Source organism: Apaloderma vittatum, unplaced genomic scaffold (genome assembly GCF_000703405.1).
Source record: "Apaloderma vittatum isolate BGI_N311 unplaced genomic scaffold, ASM70340v1 scaffold20588, whole genome shotgun sequence".
NCBI classification, from domain to species: Eukaryota; Metazoa; Chordata; class Aves; order Trogoniformes; family Trogonidae; genus Apaloderma; species Apaloderma vittatum.
In genome coordinates, this window is record NW_009730465.1 from 85,536 (window position 1) to 107,682 (window position 22,147).

The 22,147-nt window shown below is 40.4% G+C and overlaps 1 protein-coding gene across 1 annotated transcript in view; it reads right to left on the bottom strand.

Moving 5' to 3' along the window:
• RNF150 (ring finger protein 150) overlaps window positions 1-11,198 on the bottom strand; it is a 66,466-nt gene extending 55,268 nt beyond the window's left edge. The window contains exon 1 of the mRNA XM_009874827.1: window positions 11,107-11,198. Within this exon, the coding sequence (XP_009873129.1) occupies window positions 11,107-11,198 (92 nt within the window). The remainder of the gene's footprint in view (window positions 1-11,106) is intronic.
• Between the last annotated feature and the right edge of the window lie 10,949 nt (window positions 11,199-22,147).

Here is a 22,147-nt window from a genome sequence, read left to right on the forward strand (position 1 = left end):
TGAAGTTTTTCCACCTCGGAACCCCAATTATTGCACAGGGACAGCCTGAGGCTGCTTTATCTTCCCCTGCAACCCTTTCTCCACCACTTTCATGCCGACCCAAGGACTGGGAACCAGGGGCTGGAGGGGATTGTCAAGTTGGAGCAAACAGGTGGCTGCGAGGTGTTTAACCACTGGCCAGGGTGAAACCGCAACAAAGCTGGAGGAAGGGGACGTGGTGGCACTGCCTGCTGCTTGGAGAGGCACGACTGCGCCCATCCTCATCCTGCATCCCTCAAATCTGCTAGCCAGAGCAGCCTTACAGGGCACTTGTTTTTCTCCAGAGAAGACGAAGCTTTACAGAAGCTGCCTTCAGACATCCTTGCCTACAAATTCGACACAGAAAATCCCCAAACGAAGCGATTAAGGCATTTCTGGTTGACACCACACACTACAACCCCGGTGGCCCCGTGTGTGCCAGAGAAGTTTGCGGTTTAAAAAAGCACAGAGGACTGAAAGACTAAAGAGCTAGAAAACAGCACATCTGGTGTGGTTTTAAGCAATGTTGCTGGGCACGTTCCAGTTCAAGTGACCCTGAATCAGCTGGGCAAGAAACAGGTTTGGAGCAGCGATCCGGGAACTTTGTAAACTTACTTCAAGGGATTTCCTCTTTCCTCACTGTCGCGAGTTCGGGCACTAATAGTTGTTTAACGCTTTTCAAACCAGGACACTTCACTCAGATAAAACCTGCCCAGAGGTACAAGAATACTAACTGCTTTTACCACTGTGTGCAGGGGGATGGGATTAAAAATACTAAAAATAACTGGCAAGGACAATGAATTAAAATGGAGCAGAAGAAAGAAAGTGGTGAAAATAAACAGTAAAAGCAAAACAAAAGGACAAAGAAGCCAAATCTCAGGCAGGGGGCCAGGAACATATCAGCAGAATGAAACAAGCCAAATCTGAGTATCAACACCATCGTGCCAAACCCTCCAAAATTGCTGAACATCCCATTAGATTTTTATGAGAGGTTTGTAGACCTCTACAGCAGGTACCCTTAGTCATCTCTTTCCCAAGTTCAATAATCCTTGTTTCACTAAGCCACTCCTCATATGGAAGCCATTCCATACCTCTGAACATGCTTTTCCATATAGGGCATGGGTAGGTTTGATTAAGAGTGGCATGTTTGCCAACACTTCTCCTAGTTGCTGCCATCTTAAAGATATTCCCAGGGAGAAAAAAGGCTTCAGTCATTATGCTCAGCGTAAGTCACAGCCACAAGCCTCAACCACCTTCTTTGTCACCTCACGTTAGCATTGCAAGGATGACTGATGCCACAAGTACCTTCTGCAAAAGCTGCATTTGAACTTTCACATAGAATTAGCCCTCATTTGTGATAACAAAACCATTCAGAAAACTACAAAGAAATACTGAAATGCCCTTCTTTCTCAGTCCAAGTGATGCTTCTCTCTACGCATTCCCAGCTCTTGGAAAAACACTCGCTCCTATGAGTCCAGCAACAGCCTCACAATCCTGCCTGCAAAGTGACCCTCTGCCCAGCACTGCACGTCTCCCAGGTCCAGGGGAATGGGAAATAAGTCACCTTATGCTGAGGCGAGGGGAGCAGAGTAAGGAGAGAAGGGGAAACATTTAGTGCAATGTCAGTTGCTTCCCTCCAAACATCACTCAACCCAACTGCAGAAGGTTTCTTCCAGTCAAAGCCATACACACCAGTTAGGGGGGAACATCGTAGCCTCTGTCTATGAGCTTTTAAAAACCCAAATGCCAGTGACTTCCTGAATTAAATAAACAAAAAACCAAGCAAACACCTCAAAAAACAGAGGTGCATGTCTTCGTTTTACCTCAGACAGAAACAGGAATAGTAAAGTCTCTCTTGTTTTTCCTGAAGACATCTTGTTTGCCCAACAGCCTTGTCAGGAAAACCTTCCATCCTAGGGATGGGGCAGAGATGCTGAATCTTTGGCCTGCATTTTCAGGTAGCGTGGATAAAAGCCACTTAAAACTGTGGACCTGTTCCACATACTGAATTAGTATAAGTCAGACAAAAATCAGGGCAAATCCATACTATTCAGCTAATAACATTTGCCTCCTTTCCCAAGAAATCAAGTTTTATTTCGTTAGCCTCTAATGCTGTTAGCTTTGCAATTCTCCAGCTGTCCCTACAATCCCTTAGGGTAAATAACACTTAAAATGTCTAGTAAAAAAAAGAATCAAGGAGAAGACAAACGTTCGATCTTCCCTACATTATGAACAGACATAAGCTTAACTAACATTTGATTTCAAGCCGATGTAGTGAAATTATCTACACCAATGCAAGTCAGGTGAAAATAATTTTTAAGAACATCAACTTCAGAGAATATGAGAACTCAGAGTAAACCAAAACTCCCAGGACCTCTTTGCACATGATGGTAAAGGCCTGTAGGACAACAAATTTTGCTAACCTATGGTGTCAGAGCTTTCTAAAGAAAAAATTGAGTAAGATCGGTTTATATGATAAAAAAGAGAGAATAACAGGAATAGAGGCATAATTAAGAACAACTGAGACAAAACTGATAATAAGCCACCTAAAATTGCTGTTTTGTGGCAGAGGATTTGCTTAAGCAGATTCCTACATTTTTGGTTTATGTTTTGGCTTGGGTTTTTCCAAGTGAGGTATCTTGCTGTTAGCTAACATTCCTCTGACTGATTCAACTGTCAGCTCCATAGTCTAGGGTAAGGATGACTTAACCTCATCTGCTACTGTTCAGTCTCAGTAAAAAAACCAACCTGAGCCCTGACTCACACAGCAAAAGAATTTGTGGAAACAGATGAAATTCTCTCTTTACCATCACAACCACTGAGCTCTCTCTGTGTCAGTCTTTAGCAGTAGTGGCAAGCTGACCTCACCTGGCTAGCACCATGGATTCTGCTTTTCTGTATTTGACCTTGACTAGAAATGATTGCTTCTCATCCCACCAAAAGGCTGGATGTTATTCTCTGCAGCTGTTAACACCATCAGCTTAGAATGGGGGGCACGGTGCCTAAGTCACAGAGAAAAAAACAATAGCAGAGCCTGGGAAGGCAGCTCTGGTTTCCCTGACTCACTCTTGCTCTGGTCTGCAAGTTCCATTTTCTGGCTCCTCTAAAGCACAGGAGAAAGCAATCCAAGTCACTAAGGATTCAACACTGAGTAAGGAACGTCTTTTGAAACACAAAGCAAAAGTAAGAACTCATATAACTCCCAAGAAATACCTAGTTCCTGAGGAAAACCCAGCCCAACCACATACCACAATACAGCCTGTTTCTAATTTGAAAAAGCAGATAGAATGGCAGGAGAGGATTGCCACGAATCACCAGGCCCCCTGAGGCAATACGCTTTTCCTAACATACCTACAAAAGCCAGGCAGTGTTTCTAGGAACCAGGAAGACAGACTGGGCAAGCAAATAAGGGGGAAAAAGGATGGGAGGGGGGAAAAGAAAATAATAATAATAATAAAGAGACTGAAACCTGGAAAGCAGTTCTTCTGGCAGGATAGCCAGTCTAACTAAAAAGTGCCACATCAGGATGGAGTCCAAGGGTAATCTTGTGGCAAAAATTTTTAAAAAAAGTACGATTCTGGGATTTATAAACAGGAAACAGGGAGCAGAAGCAAAGAGCAACTGAGAGGAACAAGAAAATAATGCAACTGCTCGCAGCTGCAGGTCAAGTGTTCCAGGGAGACCTGAAGAATGCCAGGAGCTTGGTTTACTGAAGAAAGGACATGGAGGTGACTTGATTATATGTATCTGCATCTCTCTCTCTCTATATATATATCTACACATGCTCTGAATGACAGAAATTAATGGTTAGCAAGAGGCCTTTTGACTACCTGGAAAAAGGCAAAGCTAGAATCAACAGCTGGAGTCTGAAGGTAGCCTTTTCCAATCAGAAATAAACCACAAATTTTTAAATGGGGGAATAAAAGCATTTTTGGGAGGTGCATTTAATTTGAGTTGAATAACCTGTTGAGGCAGTGCAAGAGAAACCGACTGAAACTTGATTATCTGTAGCAAAGAGACCAGATTAGGAAAACATAAAAATCCCTTCGTGATTTCTTAACTGTGCACCCCAGCTTCTCCAAAGCTTTGAAACTTAGGAAAGGTAAATTTACCCTGTCTAATTTTAAATGCACTCAGCTGTTAGGAGAATAAAGCTGGGCAAAGTTTACTGGGTTTCTTTCGACACTAACAGAAGTCTGTACAAGCGTTCATCAAGGACATGTACGTGTGTGTTTATTCAACACCAATACCTGCCATGGCAACTGTCACTCCCATCTGCATTTAGGCTTCAAGCAACCTCAGGTCTGAAATGAGATTATTTGGTGAGAAGTATAAAATCACCAGACATGTCCATTTACATGTGACAGTCTCACTGAAGAATTCCTTGATATTTACTATCAAGCCCAGTCATCCTTGGCTCAAGGAGCAAGACTGGAGAGGCACCACAAGCTGTGTACTACAAAACGCGCATGATCCCTCATGAGGTGACATTCCAACTCGAGCCCAGAGCTGAAACTCTAGTTCAAAACAAGAAACAGAACAAACAAAAACAAACTGGAAAGAGGAAAAAAAATAATCCACAAATGCAACACAGGAGAAGTGTTTTCTCAGGCTCCAACTAGAAGAATTAACCGTGCGGACCTAGAAATAGTTGGCAGTGCTAACCAAACCTCAAGCTCTGCAAGATACACCCACCCTTAGCAAAAACCACACGTCAAGCCTGAAAATGTTTTGAATATGCAGGCCTTCTCACATCAGAAAAAAAAAAAAGAAAAAAGAAAAACAACCGTTGACAGCATGTGAAAGTCTAAATGCCTCGGAGAAAAATATTTATATTTCTATAGAGGCACACTGTTTATCTCTTCTCATTTCATATGGGGAAACTCGCTGGAATGCTTTCTAATGCAATACAGAGAAACAATTATGCTCTAGGACCTTACGATTACTAAATCTATGTGGAGATTGGATAGGCAGCTTCTCTGTAAAAAAATCATCCTGCATACCTTACTGAGACAGTAGTATAAACACCTCAAAAGTGCATTTACAATCTATGAAAAGCAAATGCCTTCAAAATCTTATTTTCTGCTTTACAGCCAGGGAGGAAAGGTATGTGCTTCCAGGCAAAGTCACACACCTTTTCTCCATGAGGACAGTTCTCTCCACACTGAAATGAAAGTTTAATCCCTCAATGGCTTAAAACAATGTAGAACTGGACCGTTAGTATATAAAGCCACTAGGGAAGGGCTACTGAATAGAAGGAAAAACATCTACCACTACTGAAAAATCTCAATATTTTTATTTATACACTGTTTTTTTTAATAGACCGGCTTGCAGGACTTATTTTCCTAGCACAGGATATGAGCAATTCCTATTGATCATATATAGAAGATACAGATATCCTGGAGAAAGGCAACATGGCCCCAAATGTCCTGGCAGGTGTAAGAGCAAAAAGTTTTCTTAAAAACCTACAGTACGTCCCAGCATTTTATGGGCTGTCATTGTCAGCAAAGCAGAAACGCAGACTTCCTAAAATGACATTTTAAACAGTGTCTGCATGAATCACTGCCAGATGTATGCCCTGGCTACAACTCCACAATCTCATTTCAGAGATGTTATTTCCAAGGAGTTACTTAAAAGGAGTTATAATTATTGAAGAACGTTCTCCCTGCAGACAAAGAAATCCCTCTTCATCTGCTCAGCACATCTTTTTTTCACTGTCAGAAGCATGTGGGCATGATGAGAAGAAAAGGGTTATAACTCTGATGTGCCTTTTCAGATATAACATCTCTATATTTCTTTAAAGATACCTTTATTTTTATGGCAACATTATCAAATCCTGTAGAGCCGTATGCTTTGTAATTGAATGATACAGAGTAATTAATCTTCTTTATTCTTAAATGTAATGCTTCTTAGCCTTTGAGGTATTCTCACTGGAAGTGCAGACTTAAGAAAACACACAATTGAAATCAAGTTGAGATGTCTCTGACCTCACTAGGGTATGCAGGCTGTACACACAACTCCGTTATTTCAGTTGAAATACACTGGGCAAAGAAAATCTTGTGTTTCTTAAAACCAACTTACTAAGCAAAGGCTGGAAATGAAATAAAGAAATAAAACAGTATTTTCCACCCCATTAACTCCCTCAACTAACCGGGCAATCACTGTGCAATTTGTATCTACTACCCAGGGATTAGCCTGGTTTCGCAAGAGTCACCACCAAGAAATGCTTAGTCTTCACGTGGTACTTGAAGAGATACAAGATAAAGGGTTCACAAAAAACGGTTCTGTGGCTTTTATGGCCTTATTCTGCACCCACACACAGCGCACAGGAGCACGGGGTGACAGTTAAGTAGGCAGAACTGATCGGGTACCACCGGTGCGAGCAGCGAGGTGAGGCAAGGGCAGCAGAAACCCACGAGCTTGCGGTCGCTTCCCATAAAATCTGCGTGAGATGCCAAAGTTCACAGAAAGCAAATTCAGTTTCCTGAGAGCTAACATTCCTAAAGGATCCTAATTCTTAGAATACAAGGATATGGATTTTTTTTTTTTTTAAGGCAAAGTTAATGGATGATACACACATTTAATGGTAGAAATGCTGCTTTTTGTGGTAATTCTCATGACACAGAGCCAGCAGCACTGTTAAACTTTAGTCTTTCCTGCTGGTTTTTTTTGATTATGTTCAGGATGGTTTTAAATTAGCACATCAGTTCCGTAATTCTTGCGAATGTTTTGGGGTTCTTAGCATTTAGGGCAGTGCCTCAAAGTGCCACTTGCTCACATTAATGTCAAGTTGGAATAAATCCTCTCTCACTTCCCTTTTTGTTTCTCTTCATCCAGTCTTGAAACAATTCATGGGCAGCAACTCAGCAAGTTCAGTGTTATTTCTGATATAAAATGAAGGAACTTCAGAAATAAAAGAGGGAAATACCAAAGACTTTGACGGAATTGAGTCAAAAAACCAACACATTTTATGTGACGCTCCAATTATATAAAATTTCCCCAGAAGGTGAGTCCGGTAGTCTCAAATATTGTTACATTAAAAGTCAACATGTACAAGTCTTCTACAGCAAAAATATACTTCAGACAGTTAAACCTAGACAGCCCCTTGCAGAAGCCAGAAAAGAAAGAATAAAAAAGATCCCAAACTGAATTAAATTCTTCTCTTATCCAGACTTTTCAGTGGTAGTTTTTTAATGTTCACAGAGCACTGAGATGCAAACAAAGTGTATCAATAAGATTTTTGTTAGTGAGTTTTTTCAGACCTCCCCTCTTCCCTGCAGACAGTCTACTGCCTTGCTCTGGGAAACACTGCCAGGCTACTAACAATGGAAGACAGAGTCCCAAACATATGGCACGGCTGTTTCAGACTAAAAACACACCTAGCTTAATAAAAGATGTGCCTTTTGAAAAATGCTGGTGCATTGTGAAAAACATTTAAGCCAGTACAGAAAGGGCACCAGTGAGTAAGTGCATTCAGGTTAGTAAAGATGCAAACCCAACTTTTCGCCTGGTAAGAACAGCTACTTCTACCTTGAAGCTTAGAGAGATGGCCTACACAACTTTTTGAGGTTCCTTTCAATGCTATTTTTATATGATTCCCTCAGTTACTAGTTTGTGGCACTCAGAGGCATCACGGTAGCTCCTAAAAATATTTAGTGGAAATGTACTTGCAAAAAACAAACAAAAAAAAGGTAGGAAGAAAACCTACAGAAACAACGCATTCTGTTTGAAACACTTCTGTACCTCAGTTGTTTGTGAGTTTCATCTCCAAACCTGAATATGGCAATCTCAATGGTAGAGGAAAAGCAAGAAAAATACAGAAACCTTAGCCCCAACACTCTAAACACGGAATGCTTCAGTCTGGATGAGTCAGTGCCCTGAAAAAGGAAATAAAAGGGTGCTCAGGTATGCTCCCATCAAAATCAATGAGTGATGTGATTTAAAAGCCTAACATGGCATTAATGTCACCTCAACTTGGTAACAAGTTAGCTACCTCAAGGCTCTTCCTACAGTCACAAAAGATGATTCACCCTCCGCAGATGCCTTGCTTTCCTCTTAAATAAACGGAGCCCACCTGACTCATTCAGATTAGTGACCTCACTTTCAGGTAACTTTGGCTAAAAAAAAAATAAAATATGAACACCCTCCAAAGCAAGTCACCTACTGTTATCAAACAAAATCTGTGGGAGGCCAAGGAACTCAATCTCCAGACACCAAAGGCTGCCCTGAACCACCACGTTGTTCATCTCAGTTCAGACTTATGTTCAAAAGCAGTTACAAAAAGCTCCCAGGGAATATTGACCACACTAGTCAATACCTATTTGTTCAGAAGAAGTGAGAGAAAGACCAAGAATGGAATACTTTTTTTGATACCCATAATTAAAGGTCACAGTGGAAGTGCGTGTTGTTAAAAAGACAGGCTTCATCAAGGATTTATAGAATCATAGAATGGCCTAGGCTGGAAGGGACCTTAGAGATCATTTTAATCCAGCCTCCCTGTCGCCAGGGACGCCACCTCTCGACTAAATCAGGCAACACATGGAATTCAAAAGGGAGGTCACCAGATAATTACCACTGTGAGACTTGCTGACCTAGAAGCTTCAAACCTATGTCAGTCCATTATATTTTCATCTCCCGTATGCGTGGAGGTACACAGCCATCCAGAAATACGGAACGAAAAACCGAACAGCTACTACATAAAGCTTGACTGAAAGTGCTACCAAAAATACCAAAGGGCAGCAGGACTCTTCACAAAAGAGTGCAGTTCAGCTATCACACTGAAGACCTACATCAGTGGCTTTTGCTGGGATGGTGATTCCTGTTTCAGATTTAGCTGTGAAAAAACTAACATCTGGGCCAAATGATGTGGAGCGAATTCCAAAGATCAATAACACTACTCTCTAACTCGGCACAGTTTCAGTCGCTGAGGCTTTGATTACAACGTGAAGTTTTCAGAGCTCTCCATTTTTTAAGACCCTGGGAAGAAGTTATCACGGAAGGAACTGAAACTTCCCTGTCACCAGTACGCAATATCTATAATGCTGGCAGAAAATAAGCCAAATGCTGCCAGGTTGTATGTGGGTAATGACTTCTGTAGTTACTAACACATAATACTCCTGGAGCATAGTGAATTTAGATGTTCAGTTTAGAAATTCTTGTACCTTCTGACTGGAAAAGTTAATCTCAAGAAGTTTCAGTGGTTTGATAAAATTTTCTTATGTTTTAGGAACAGAGGACTGCTGTACGACTCTGATGTGCTTAATCACTGTGATACCAAGTCTCTGTCTTGTTTCTCACTCAGGTACAATTCAGCGTTAAATACAGTGTTCTCAGCTTGGCTGTAAATACCTGCGTGCATTAACAAGATGCCTGGATCACAGCAAATGCTGCCCTTTTCAGTTTCCTTTTTATTAAACTGCTCAACAGATCACATACATTATGTGAAGTCTCTCTGGGGGATTTGGTTTTGAGTTATACGTGACTCCTCACATTTCTAATCATTAATACAATGCTTTTTACATCTTTGAGTAGTTGCTTCATTAATTAACTCCCTAAACCCAACTTGTTCACATGGAAAAGTACGATTTCTCTTCTTGCTATCGTCTATTTTCTTCAGAAACGGTCTGTAAAATTGAACTGTAGCTGTCAAAAGTCACCAGATAAAAGAACCTGTTACATAAGCAAATAATAAATATTTACATACTCATGACATGCAGATAGTTCAGCTTTAGACTGTCTTTGCACAGCATGCAGTATCAGCTGAATACTCTGATGGCAAAACCTCACTGATTTTACTGGAGTAACACAAGTCTAATTAGAAGGAACTGGAGAAACTGACCCAAGAGAGGCAGAAATCTGGAATTGTAAAGAAAAAACACTTCGCATCTTGGACCAAGGTAGACTGACACTGAGCTTCAAAATCAAACAAAATTAGTGCCTGAAGCACTCAGAGCCAAACGGGTGCTTTGCTTCGGTGGGGTTTTCAGAGCAACCTGCTGCATCGGAGGGAATGAGGGCTGGGGCTGAATACCTTGTGCCACTGTACAAGGTGTCTCTCCACATTGAATCCTTTGGAGTGACAGATCCTTACTTAGAAACAGGCTGATGGACTACAATAATCAAAGAAGACTCAAAGGGTTACATTTACAGTAGGGTTGAGGGTTGGAGCAGGAGCCAAGAGTCATAGGGAGGGCAGACCTAAAAAATAACAACGAAGAAAAGCAAGGTCAGAGAGGACAAATAGAAGATGCAAGAATCTGGGATGCTCCAGCCACCACTATCTGTCACCCTTTGGACACGAAATAGGAGAGAATATGGTGGACCATGACCTTTGGTAACAGAGAAAGTTTATTCACGACCCTTTGTAACTATTTGTCTAGAAGCTAAAAATCCACCAGTATCCAAGCAGTAGCCCAAGGGGACTCTTAACTGACTATGGCAGCTTGCAGATTACTCACAGCCTCAGAAAATCCCTGAAGCCATCACCACATTCATACGTGGACACTATGCCCCCTCTTTCACCATGAGAGTTTGAGCCTCTCCCAGCATTTTGCGCCACTGAGCCCTTTCCAAAAGCCCACTTGGCATTTCTCAATCACCTTTGGAATCTTCTAAACATCATGGCGCAAAGTATCATGCAATTTATGCACTCTCCATGGACAGAAATAGCCAGATACAAATAACACAGGTACATAACGAGACAGGACGCTTCCCTACAGTGGTTACGACAAGTTTAGCAGGTCCAGTTAAGCAAACGCAGCATTCCTAAATAAAATACACACACTCTGACCCTGTGATTCCACACTGAGGTTTCCTGTTATCCTGACAAGATTGCCTAGTTCTTGGCTTGTCCCCTACACTGTTATTAGTTCAGCCCTGTCTGTATTGGCTCAGATCTCGTCTCTGTGATGTCAAAACACATTCTTACACCATTTACATGTAGATTAAAGTGAAATGCATTTCCGGAAAAGGCGAGGTATCTGCAGTTTTAGTGCCTATTACCAGGCTCCGATTATCTCTCACCTTCCCCACAGCACTTGCTGCAACCTGCGAGAAGTGCACATTGCCTTAATTTCATCAGGCCTTTACCTCCTGACAGTTGCTATGCACCGGCTAACGTAATTTTTGTCGCCCTTGCGAAGAGCCTTTGTGAAAGCTGCAGCTGCAGAGTCTGGATTCATCCCGCACGAACACACTGCAGCAATCTATACAGATAAAGCACTTGGGGTCCGCACCAGGGTGTCCTTGTGATGTGCTCCTCAGCTGCGACAGTAATATGGATAAGAGACAGCAAAGCCTCTGAGCGGCACGTACAAGGCACAGATTCATTCACTCCGATTAGACTTAGGCCTTCCCTGCTCCTTTTTATGCCATGAAAAGAAAGATGTCTACAAAAGGCTCCACCACTGAGACATTATACAAACTACCAAGCACTGTATAAACTGGTACTCAGGAGCCACATGAAGATTTACAGACTAATGGATGTAACTGAAACAAGAAAAAGATGGTGCAATAAGCGTTGACAAAACAAGACATATATTCTCGTCTTTCCTCTGGGTGAGGAAGAAACAGGCTTGCTACATAGCTTGAATACGGATGGTTACATGCACACATATGCTGAGAAATTATAACTAACTGTCTAGAAAGGAAGGAGGCTAAGAGTAGCACAGATGAATTCCAGCTCATTCCAGAACTATTCTGTATACACTGAAGAGAAATACACTTCGACAGAAAGAAAAAAGGTGAGGGGATTGTGAATTTAACCACCTCGGTTTTGGTCAGTACTCAAAGATGATGAGAAAGGGTAACACAGCTAGTCCAAGGGAGACTGACGGTGATAAACTACAGCTCTATTTTTGTTCTACATGGGAAGTCGAAGAGAAAAGCTAACGTGATAAACGTGTCGGCTGCTAATGCCAAGTTCCATAGGCAACAGCCTGAAATTTAATCCTACGAATCACTAAATGGAAAATGTTTGGTTGAAACAGCTTGCTCTCACAAGTGCTCCCCCCTCCCACCCTGAGTCTGTTCCTGAATGAGCTGCTGTCACTCAGCACATCAACAAAACAGATTAACTGTTAGATAATCTGATTTGAGAAGGGGCAGGGGGAGGAAGGGCTATCCACTTGCCATACCACACTCTGTTAAAAGCACATGGCATGAAGAGTCACAAATGTAAAGCTGTACGGTCTAGTCTGGTCCTCCTCTTGGCTTTGCACCGAGTTTGGAAGCATTCCTTCTTGAGCCAAAAAAGGCAAAAGCATTTCATGTGGTGACAGTCAGCTCTTTGCTTAAATTGCCCACATAGCACATGGATGCTGCTCTCTGATTTAAGAGATTATTCTAGATCTATAAGCAACGCATATTATAAAAGCCTGCCTTAAAAAAATCCCACAAACACCCCCAAAAAAATACCATCAAACAACACTTTACTTTTAAAACCATAAAACCGCATGTATGCTTTTTATGTTCTCAGGCAGAGAGTTAAACTCCAGTAGTATGTCTTTTATTTAGTTTGCTTTCAGAAGCTTTTTATTAGTTAGGCCTATTCTTCTCTATCCTTGCAGTGATCCTTTTCAATTGGTTTTATTTCTTGGTGTCAAGTCAATGTAAATGGCTGTTGCTGAATTAGAGAGATCTGCTTTTCTCCACCCAAAGAAGTCATTTAAATCATAAAGCACCTTCCAGGAGGGAAGCAGGCAATGAAGCACTACAGCTGCTGCTTTTCCAGAGCAGCTGGACAGCAACAAGCTGAAAATATCCCAGCAACACATTGGCTTTTCAAAATTAGGACCTGAGCTTGCTTTTTGTAATTTATCACATTTAAACAGGTGCTAAGAATCTTGATTTATTCTGTCTGGGCTTCAGAAACAAACCATTATTTTGTGTGACTAAGTATTTTGTATTACAAAGCACAGTAAGCTCTACATTCCTAATGTGCGCAAAGGTGCTGTGAATTCTGAAAGTCGTACCCCGGACTATCCCATACCACATTTCACGACAGAGGAAGTTTCTACAGATTTAAACAGTCAGAATTATATAAGTGAAAGTTTCACCTTATGGATTTTTAGTTCAACAACTCATTTACCGTAATCTTAAACTGAGGTTAGGGACCAACTACTTTTAGCTCACCGTACATGCCATTTATTAGCTTCCTTACCAGCAAGCACCTTGCCCGTAGGCTGTCCTTTCTAGATGTTTTGTTTTTTGCGTATCTGCGCTATAATACCAAAGCCAAACATTTTACACAGGACCTCCTTGCTGCTCCTTCGCACCTGAAGAAAGCTGTTGGTAAGAGGTCCTGCCCTACTCTACCTCTGTCCTGAAGACTCAAGCACTGATCTCTTCACAACCCTATATTCTGCTGCTCCATCTCTGAAGAGCCCTACAGCCAGGAGACCTGTGTGAGTGCATGGGAATCTGCCTTGGAAGTGTAGGATGATGCTCACCACACAGGCAGGTTCTCCCTGCAATGAACCTGCGTGCTTGCGGAGGTCTTCCAAACACCTAGGAAGGCTCCGACCTAAACTAGTCCACAAGGACTGCACAGCCAAGGGATTTTCCCTCTGTAAGCCTCTTTAGCACCTTGAAGGCAAAGGCACAGCGTAGCACTGGTACCTGAACAACCAGCGCAGGTCAGAGGGGCACGATCTGTGCTGAATGGGCTTGGAAGGGTTATTTGAAGCTTATTCTCTGCAAACTTCGTTGCCAGACATAGACTGTGATTTACAGATCACCTCCTCCCCCGAGCTTGCTTCGCTGCAACGGCATTAAATCCATCTGAACCGAGAAAAGTAGTGATCCAGACCTTAAATCATCAGTGCCTTTGTTCAAGCTGTCATGTTATGTGCTGGAGGGCACGGAAGGCATCCCAGAACAGAATCGCTGACATTCTGAAGAACTGACAAATACTGACAAAAGTTGACCACGTTGCCTAATACGGAGCAATAAGTACAAGAAGAATTTTTAAGTACAGCCTAAGGAACTGATTTAGTGCATATGGAGGGCTGGATTACAGCTGAATAACAGCGCCGACATCCTGTTGTGTGCATGATGTGCCCAGATGTGTGAAATCAAATGGAGCTGCAGGAAAAATGACCTTCAAGCTACAGCACAAAACAACTGCCCATCAGAACGTCATCTCTGCAACACGGAGGGGTTGGCGAGGTAAACAGGTGCACATGTGGCACTTGTTAAGAGTTAGTGCCTGCAATTAGTCAGAATCCTCGACCATTAATGCCAGAAATTCCCTGTTACAAAAGTCGTTCAGTCATTTGGCCAGATGTTTCTTACACAGCCTTTAAAAGGAACTGCCCTGTGTCTGCATCGTAAATATTTGACTGTCTCAGTCATTCAGCAATGGAAATTTATTTAGCCAACAGCTTGTTAATAAAAAGACAAACAAACATACAGCTTCCTAGGGATGTTTTGGTTCTTTGCCACACAAAAATTACAGGCAACGTTCAATTAAACAATATGGGTTCAGATTTTTTTTGTAGGAGAGCCATGAATTTATACTATCATAAAACCAGCTCTGAAACCACAAAAACATTCTCTTTAGTTCTAGCTCAAGTTGTGTAAATAATTTTCTGTCTGATGCCTTTAGTGATAAAGAAAGGTATTCTTGCAATTACGTCAGGCAATTAAATAGCTGTTTAAAAAACAACCACCGCTCTACCCAATGTAGCATGTATATTTTTTTTAACAATGCTAGTAACGATTTTGAACAAGCAAACCAAAAGATTCAGCAAGTGGAAGTAGAGATTATACTAAATGGAAAAAAATCTCTAACAATGCTTCACAGAGTTAAAAAAAAAAAATCTATGAGACACTCATTTCTAATGTTGGAAGGAAAACTAAAGCAGCTCCTAGTCTTCTTGGAATGAAAAAATGCATTGACTTCAATGGAAATTCAGTCAAGTTCCACATGTGCAACTTTCTTCCACTGCTGTTTAGCTAGCGGGGTCCTGGCTGATTTCTCTGTAAGGATAGTTCAGCTGGTCCTGGATGCAAAGAACCCGCAAAGCTGCTGCACTTTCACGTCGGTAAAATACAAAATGGGTTCTGAGCTGTATCCTTGGATCTGAAAACAATCAGCCTCTGAGGATTATGTCCTTATCTAAACAGAAAGGAAAGATTACCCTACGGGGCCAAATTTCCAAAGATCTCCCAAAATGATTTTAAAAGCTAGTCCAGAACAGTCTTTCAAATGTCTTCTGCAACCAAGATGTTCTTAGGTCATGTCAGACATATCTTTTGACTCCTAAAAATTCAGCTGGACTTCTAGTCCAACCTTTTGTTGGTCAAGAAAGATTTTCATGCTTATTTCAGTCTAAGCCAGGAGAAAATCTGGAAGAACCCCTGCTACACATCTGCCACGTCACATCATGCCCTACGCACCAGGGCTCAGGCATTCTGCATAAGTGGCTGCTGCCAAAAAGCACAAGTTGCTATTTGACTCCTCTACTTGTGCGTACGTATGTGGCCTTCAAGGTTTTCTATAGTAGTTTTCCTTTAAAACCTTAGCATGCAACTTCTCAGATACCTCAAAAATCTGGTTAAGGCATGGCTTTATTATTTTTTGTTTCTTTATAACGCGATTAACCAGCCAAAACACTCACAATGAAATTAGAACCATTCCGAGTAGAAAAAGTGCCATTGTCTCTTCTCAGCTAAAGAGATTTATCGCACGGGATTCTTCATCCCCGTATAAAAGTTACATTTCCTCTATAACACAGTATAAAAAAATCTTTTCAGTGCTGCGGCTCCTTGTATGCAGTGAAAGCCAAAGGGAGATGCGAAACCTAAGAGCAGAGAGGCATGCCTTTTAATGAGGTCTCAGGGAAGGTGCTTAAGTCTCTCACTCTCAGGGCACTGGCTCGGCAGAAGAGAACATTGGGAGCAGCCTGCCCAGATTCTCAACCTAATGCTTCAGTTTCTTCCTCCTGGCTGGATAGCCTGGCAGGACAAAGCCAGGCTATCCAGCTTACCTGCTTACTCCAGCAGGTAAGACTGGAGGCAGCTGGACTGAAAAAGGATTTGGATCACACTTCGTACAACATGTCTTACATTTTCATCTGTTATAATGCACCTCTTCGTATTGCATTTAAAATATGCAAATTCATGAGACAGGAGGAAAAAAAATAGAGGTTGTCGCTTCTGTGCCCACTACCTCCACACAGAAGTTTGACGTCAACAAATTTTAAGTTTTGTTCATGTCAGGAAGTGCAAGGCTGACAGAAGTTCTGAGGTGGAAAGGGTATATTTTCTTGAAAGATTTACACGCGATATATTCAATGACATATTTCATCACATTGTACTCAAGCGCGTTACACTACGCTTTCTAAAAACACCCACCGTAAATACATTTTTTTGCGTTTTATTTTCAGAAGCTATTTACAGCCCTCTTTAGGGGTCCGTTAGGTCCGTTAGTGTTGTCGCCCAGATTGCAAAAAGTCGAAGGGCTGCACACAGCGAAGCCTTTCCCCCAGCTTCTGCTAAGTTGCATTCGATAGATGACCTTGATGTCATGTCACTTTGGCCATTGTCAACAGACTTGTTGTCCTATTTGGCCAAGTTTTCAATTTCAATACCCTGTATTAAAGTAGACGGCCTAATTACTCTCTCTCATAACAAACAGTTTTCAAGAAAAAGCTTTTGATGTAGGATGAAAATACCAGATGGATCAACTTCCATTTAAACCATAATGTTGCAGCTAAACAGAGCATAAGGCTGTCACTCAAATTTTGGGCCTAATCCTGCCACCTCTGCTGTGCTCCCGGAAGAATCTGCCTGCCTAGTGAGCATGAAGCAGGTGGTAAAATACATTTTGTGACTAATGAGTAAGAAATCATCCTACCTTTGTGTTTCTCTGCTATGCTACTGTTAACTGAGTAATGGAAGGCAATTCTGCACGCATTTATTTTCCCAGATTTACTAAACAAGAGAAATCAGCTTTCCAATATCCAACAAACAATGAACAAAGAAAACCTGTGTAATTCCCTTTTTTTTGCCCGCTTTCATCCCACCATCCTTGTTATTAGTAAAACTGGCTTAAAAAGCCCATTTTCTCTGCTGGTACGAAGCACAAACCCAACACCTCTGCACCACCCTAGCATTTTTGCTGTAGTCCATTTACAAATCAAGGCTACTTTGTAGTGTTACAGCTTAGTGCATCCACAAAAGAGTATGGAATAAAGGAAAGAATCATTTTGTGAGCATTATTATAATAACAAAGTGGCAACGCAAAGCCCCTAACCCAGCTACTGGTACACATGTAGTAAATTACATTTAATTAGCTTACATTATATAGAATTACATTCCATGTTAACAGAAAATATAGGTATACCTAAGTAAAAACACAACTTTTTTTCTCGTCAACAGATTTCAAATATTCGTACATTTAGTTCTCTTTGATGTCTCTTCTCATATTACATTTAGACGTGAATAACTTCATTAAAGCCCATTTCAGAAAATTGGTTAGAACTTGTTATTTTTTTTTTTTCTCAGAACAGTAGTCTTAGTTCTTCTTCAACTAGAAAGTGACTAAAACCTAAGAGCAGGAATAACTGGTATGAGGATTCATGGATGTGATGACAGATCAGACAAGCAAAAAACTGTTCCATGTAGAATGAATCACCCATGCCAATACAGATTGAAAAAAATTATAATTTCTATTAAAATATTAACAAAATGTTGGAGAATGAAAAATGAAACTTTCTGTGAAAACTTCTCTGAAATGTTCTACAATTTCCATGCATTTTCATATTCGAATCAATCCACATTTGATGCATACTGGTTTTTTACTTTTAAAAAAAATTAAAACAAAATGTTTTCCATGTTCTAGCTTAAAAGAACATTAGTCCATCTTTCCTAAATCATTTAGCCTTCAAAACAAAAAAAAAAACTTGGCCTTTTCTAAACCAGCTTAGATCAGGCTTCTCAGAGTGGAAGACAGACAAGTAAGGAGTGAATCCAGACAAAGAAAACAATTAAGGGAATTGTAATATAATTCTAAGTACAAAGACCACTAGTCACAATGGACATATAAACTACATTAAATATACTGATTAATATTATAATGGTTCATCAAACGAGGTTCTAGCAGCAGAAGATCTATCCTGAATTTTGCATCTTGTAACTGAAGTGCTCTGAAAACATCGTTGTACAATTACACTAAGAAGGAAAATAACTTCCTTCACTGTCTATGTCCTCCAGCAATATTTTTACATCTACCCTGGGGCATATTTTCCACAGGAAAAAAACCACAACAAACAAAAAACCCCAAGGCAATATAAGTTGTAGTAGGATTCAACAGCAACAGGAGTCCTGCTCAGATACCAGAAATTTTCTTTACTATCACCTTGAATAATAGTTAAGTGCCAAAAAACTGAGAAGACCAAATGTATCATTTACGAGCTGAAAGGATTTCAGTTAGGAGAAAAAAATTCTCCATGTCTTTATTTTAATTTCTGTAGCACACCAAAAAAAAAAAAAAAAAGCAGGGAGGTAACTAATGCTGACAACTCTCTAAGGCATCACATTTTCACCTGGAGACTAATTTATACGTAAATGGAAAAAAACTTGCACCAAGATAAAAACTTCTCAATTTATGTTATTTCCAGTTACGAATTCTCTTCCACAATAGCTCTTCAGACTAGGACAAGCCAGGCTGCCATCAGAAATGATATGAAAACCATCTTTAAATTCTTTCTTCCCCAGATATCTTAATTCTTCCTTTTTAACAAAGTCTTAAAAACATTAGACATCATCATGTGACACAACCAAGAATGAAGTCTCAAAGCAAATATTCTAAAAGACTTATCCATCATCAAGCAAGCTCTTTTGAACTTAATGCTGTATTTATTGTAAATGTTGGTCCCAGCAGAACAAAATGAGACTTGCAAGTGTGTACAGTTACTGGCTTTCTCTCTATTACCATCATAAACTATCACAAGTTTCTATAAGGAAGCACTACAAAGCAAGGAATAATGAAAAAATGAAGACAAATAAGGGAATAAATCAAGAGAAGAGACAACCATAGGCTGGCAAAATAGAAAGGCTCAGCTTCTTGCCACGAAACCGGCTCTTTTATATTCACCATATGAGGGTTCATACAGAATGCTTACTAAGAGGAGTGGTGGTTTTTAAGCCAATGCCTCCTGCACTTCACAGCACACACAGATCTTCCCAGGCTCACATATTATATAATCCATAGAGCTTGTTTGCAGACTTGGAAGTATGCATTACCTCAGGATTATTATTATTATTATTTTTAAGCAAAAAACAGTGCAAAAGGAAAGTCCTGGGGAATTCAGGTACTTTGCTTTTTCATGCTTCGCCTTCAGAGAGTTTTGGATGAATAATTCATTACTACTCCACTGGGGGAGAAAAAAAGAAGAAAGGGAAAAGGTACAAGAGATTTTTCCTATTATGTACAAAGTGCCAAAGAGTGAGTTTTCAGAGCAACAACATTCATAGCTCATCTTTCAAAGGACATGTATATCCATAACACAGCAGCACTGTAATAAGTTATTTGTTGGCAAAGGCACTATTTCACACTTAATTAGGAAGTTTTATTTCCTCAGTGTAGAAGACAGTTTTAAAAAGAGAAAACCTTCAAAGAAGCACGTGAAATGACTGAGAGGGAAAAGACAAAGCTGACAACACAGTACAGTTGGTGTCTTAAATTTCTATTGGGATTCTGTAACAAGCATGACCTGGAATCATTGCATGGAAAAGTAATGAAAATCTTTAACGCACCCAGAAATTCCACATATTGGGCTTGATTAACTTTGCACAAACTTAACTGGAAAACCTGACTGCGATGGAAGGTCTGATTAGGGTTGGAAAACTCCTGAAAGTAGCAAGTTGACTGGTTTGCTGTTTCCCTCTTGACTTTGATACGTGCTCACCCCTCCTACTTGCAAACATCACTACAAAGCAGACTGGAGGATACCCAACTTTTCAAGTATTTCCTGAAATAACACCTCACCTGTTCAGTATCCTGCCTCAGAAAGTGCACATCCTCACACCCTGGGCCATGCCCATGGGGTGGATGACAAAGCCCTCAACTGCAGGATGCTCCATCAACCTTTTAAAACAGTGAGGGTGCGGGGCTCGTCCAAAAACAGGGATGAGGCTGAGCAGCAGCCATCCATCTTTTCTCCGAAAACAAGCCCTCAGACAAAAAGATGACCTGAATGTCAAGCAGCTCGACTGAAGTGCTGAGGGGGTGAGAGAACACTGAGGAGGAAGGAAAAATTTAGTATAACCTCAACTTGGACCTGAAAGCTTTTACTGGGGGGAAAAAAAAAAGGGAGGGGGAAATGCCTTAAGTAATAAAGCAAAACCTTAAAATGTCTACACTTGAAAGTCTCACAGGAGAAAGTAACAAAGTAAAAACCTACAGCACTTTTTTTGTCTCATTTTGAGCATTGGAAAAGGGAATTTACTGACTTGGAATGCTGAGGGCTGAAAACACTGCGTTTTCAAAGGGCTGAAGGGCTGAAATAAAATCTGTGAGGATTAACTATACAGTGCAGGCAAAGGACTATTTTGAAACAGATTTGATCAATGGATTACAATAAAATTTGTAACAGGGGACTGAAATAAGGGGGAGGGAGTGGAACATTAAAAAAAAAAGCAGCTTTCAGCTTTTTTCCTTTTACTTGCTGATGTTCCTGTAGTCATTCTCCAGGTATAAGCAATTCTATGTAAAAACATTAATGCAGAGACAAGTCAGAATCTTACCTGTACTTAATTAAAATTATATATCAACTTTTTTCTTTAAGTAAAGAAACTTAACTATATGGGAATCAGAGCTCTCAATGTATTTTAAGGAAGATTAATTAGCATCACTACTTCTTCCATTTGGGAACATTATTCAACACTCAAAATTCAGAGGAGTACTGCAACAGTTTTGTCCTCTGCAACACGAATCCTAGTCTCTAAAAAGATCACATTATAGCAGCTTCTCCTAGCAGGGCTGAGGGTGAAAAAAGGCTTCTGTGAAGCACTGAAATGGAAAGTTGAAAACGGGTGTGAATAGAGAAAAGAAATAGTTTATTTACAAAAACAAAACAAAACCCCCACAAGTAAAAAAAAACAAAAAGAGAACAAAAGAAAAACTGCCGTGCAAATGCTTATGCTTCTGCTCAATGTTTAGTTAGCTTAATTTCATATCTGCCTACCATTTGTATTCATGGCTTGGTTTATTTTCTTCCGTATGTTTAATTGCAACATGAACTTCCCAGGCATGCCTTTGTCCTGGCAGGTGTATGTCTCTCTCCTCCTCCCAGCTCAGATTAATGCTGGATAAGATTTATATAAATAAATTCTTAAATGATGAGATAGGAACATGCATCACAGGTCTTCTCACCTGACACCAAGGATCAGTAACAAGTAGACACATATACTAATTTTTTAGTAGCGTTAGACTTCATCTCCAGACAACTTCTCTTACAGGCTGTAGATGAGCCTTAATAACTTCACCTTGTCAAGAACAGGAGCAGAATTTGTCAGTGATATTTACCTCTGACTCTAATTTTAATTTTTTTTTTAAAAAAGAATCTGAACTTCACACACTACACATTAGAGAGGCAGTGGCTGCAACAAAGAGCAATTCTGCAAGAGTTTCCCAAACCAAGGGTAACCACTAGAAAGAATATGTACAAATATAACATTTGTGCTTAATGAGGAAAAAAGGGAAAACCAGACAAGGTAAGGCAATAAAATCAAACATCCATGGCCATCTAAGGATATTAAAGATTTCTCTCAAAATATACCTGAAAGGTATGAATAAAACATGAAAGAGTAATAGCATAGAAATTTAAGGAAACATAGTTATCTTTTTTCTTTTTTTCTGTGCCTACATGAAGCACATCTCATTTTTATGCTATCACATGGTTAGTAATGTCACTGATACACAAATATTAGACACCCTCTAACACACCCTTTTGTCAAGAAAAAAAAAAAAAGCACTCAGCAGTATCAACCCTACCCTTGCAAAGCACATTTAAAACTCATAGTGCCTTTCCATTCCCAAGCTGTATTCCCAACATTCTTTTCCCAAGATCTACACTAAGTCCAAGTTTCGTGATGTACTTACTTATTGATTTTGATGGAATGC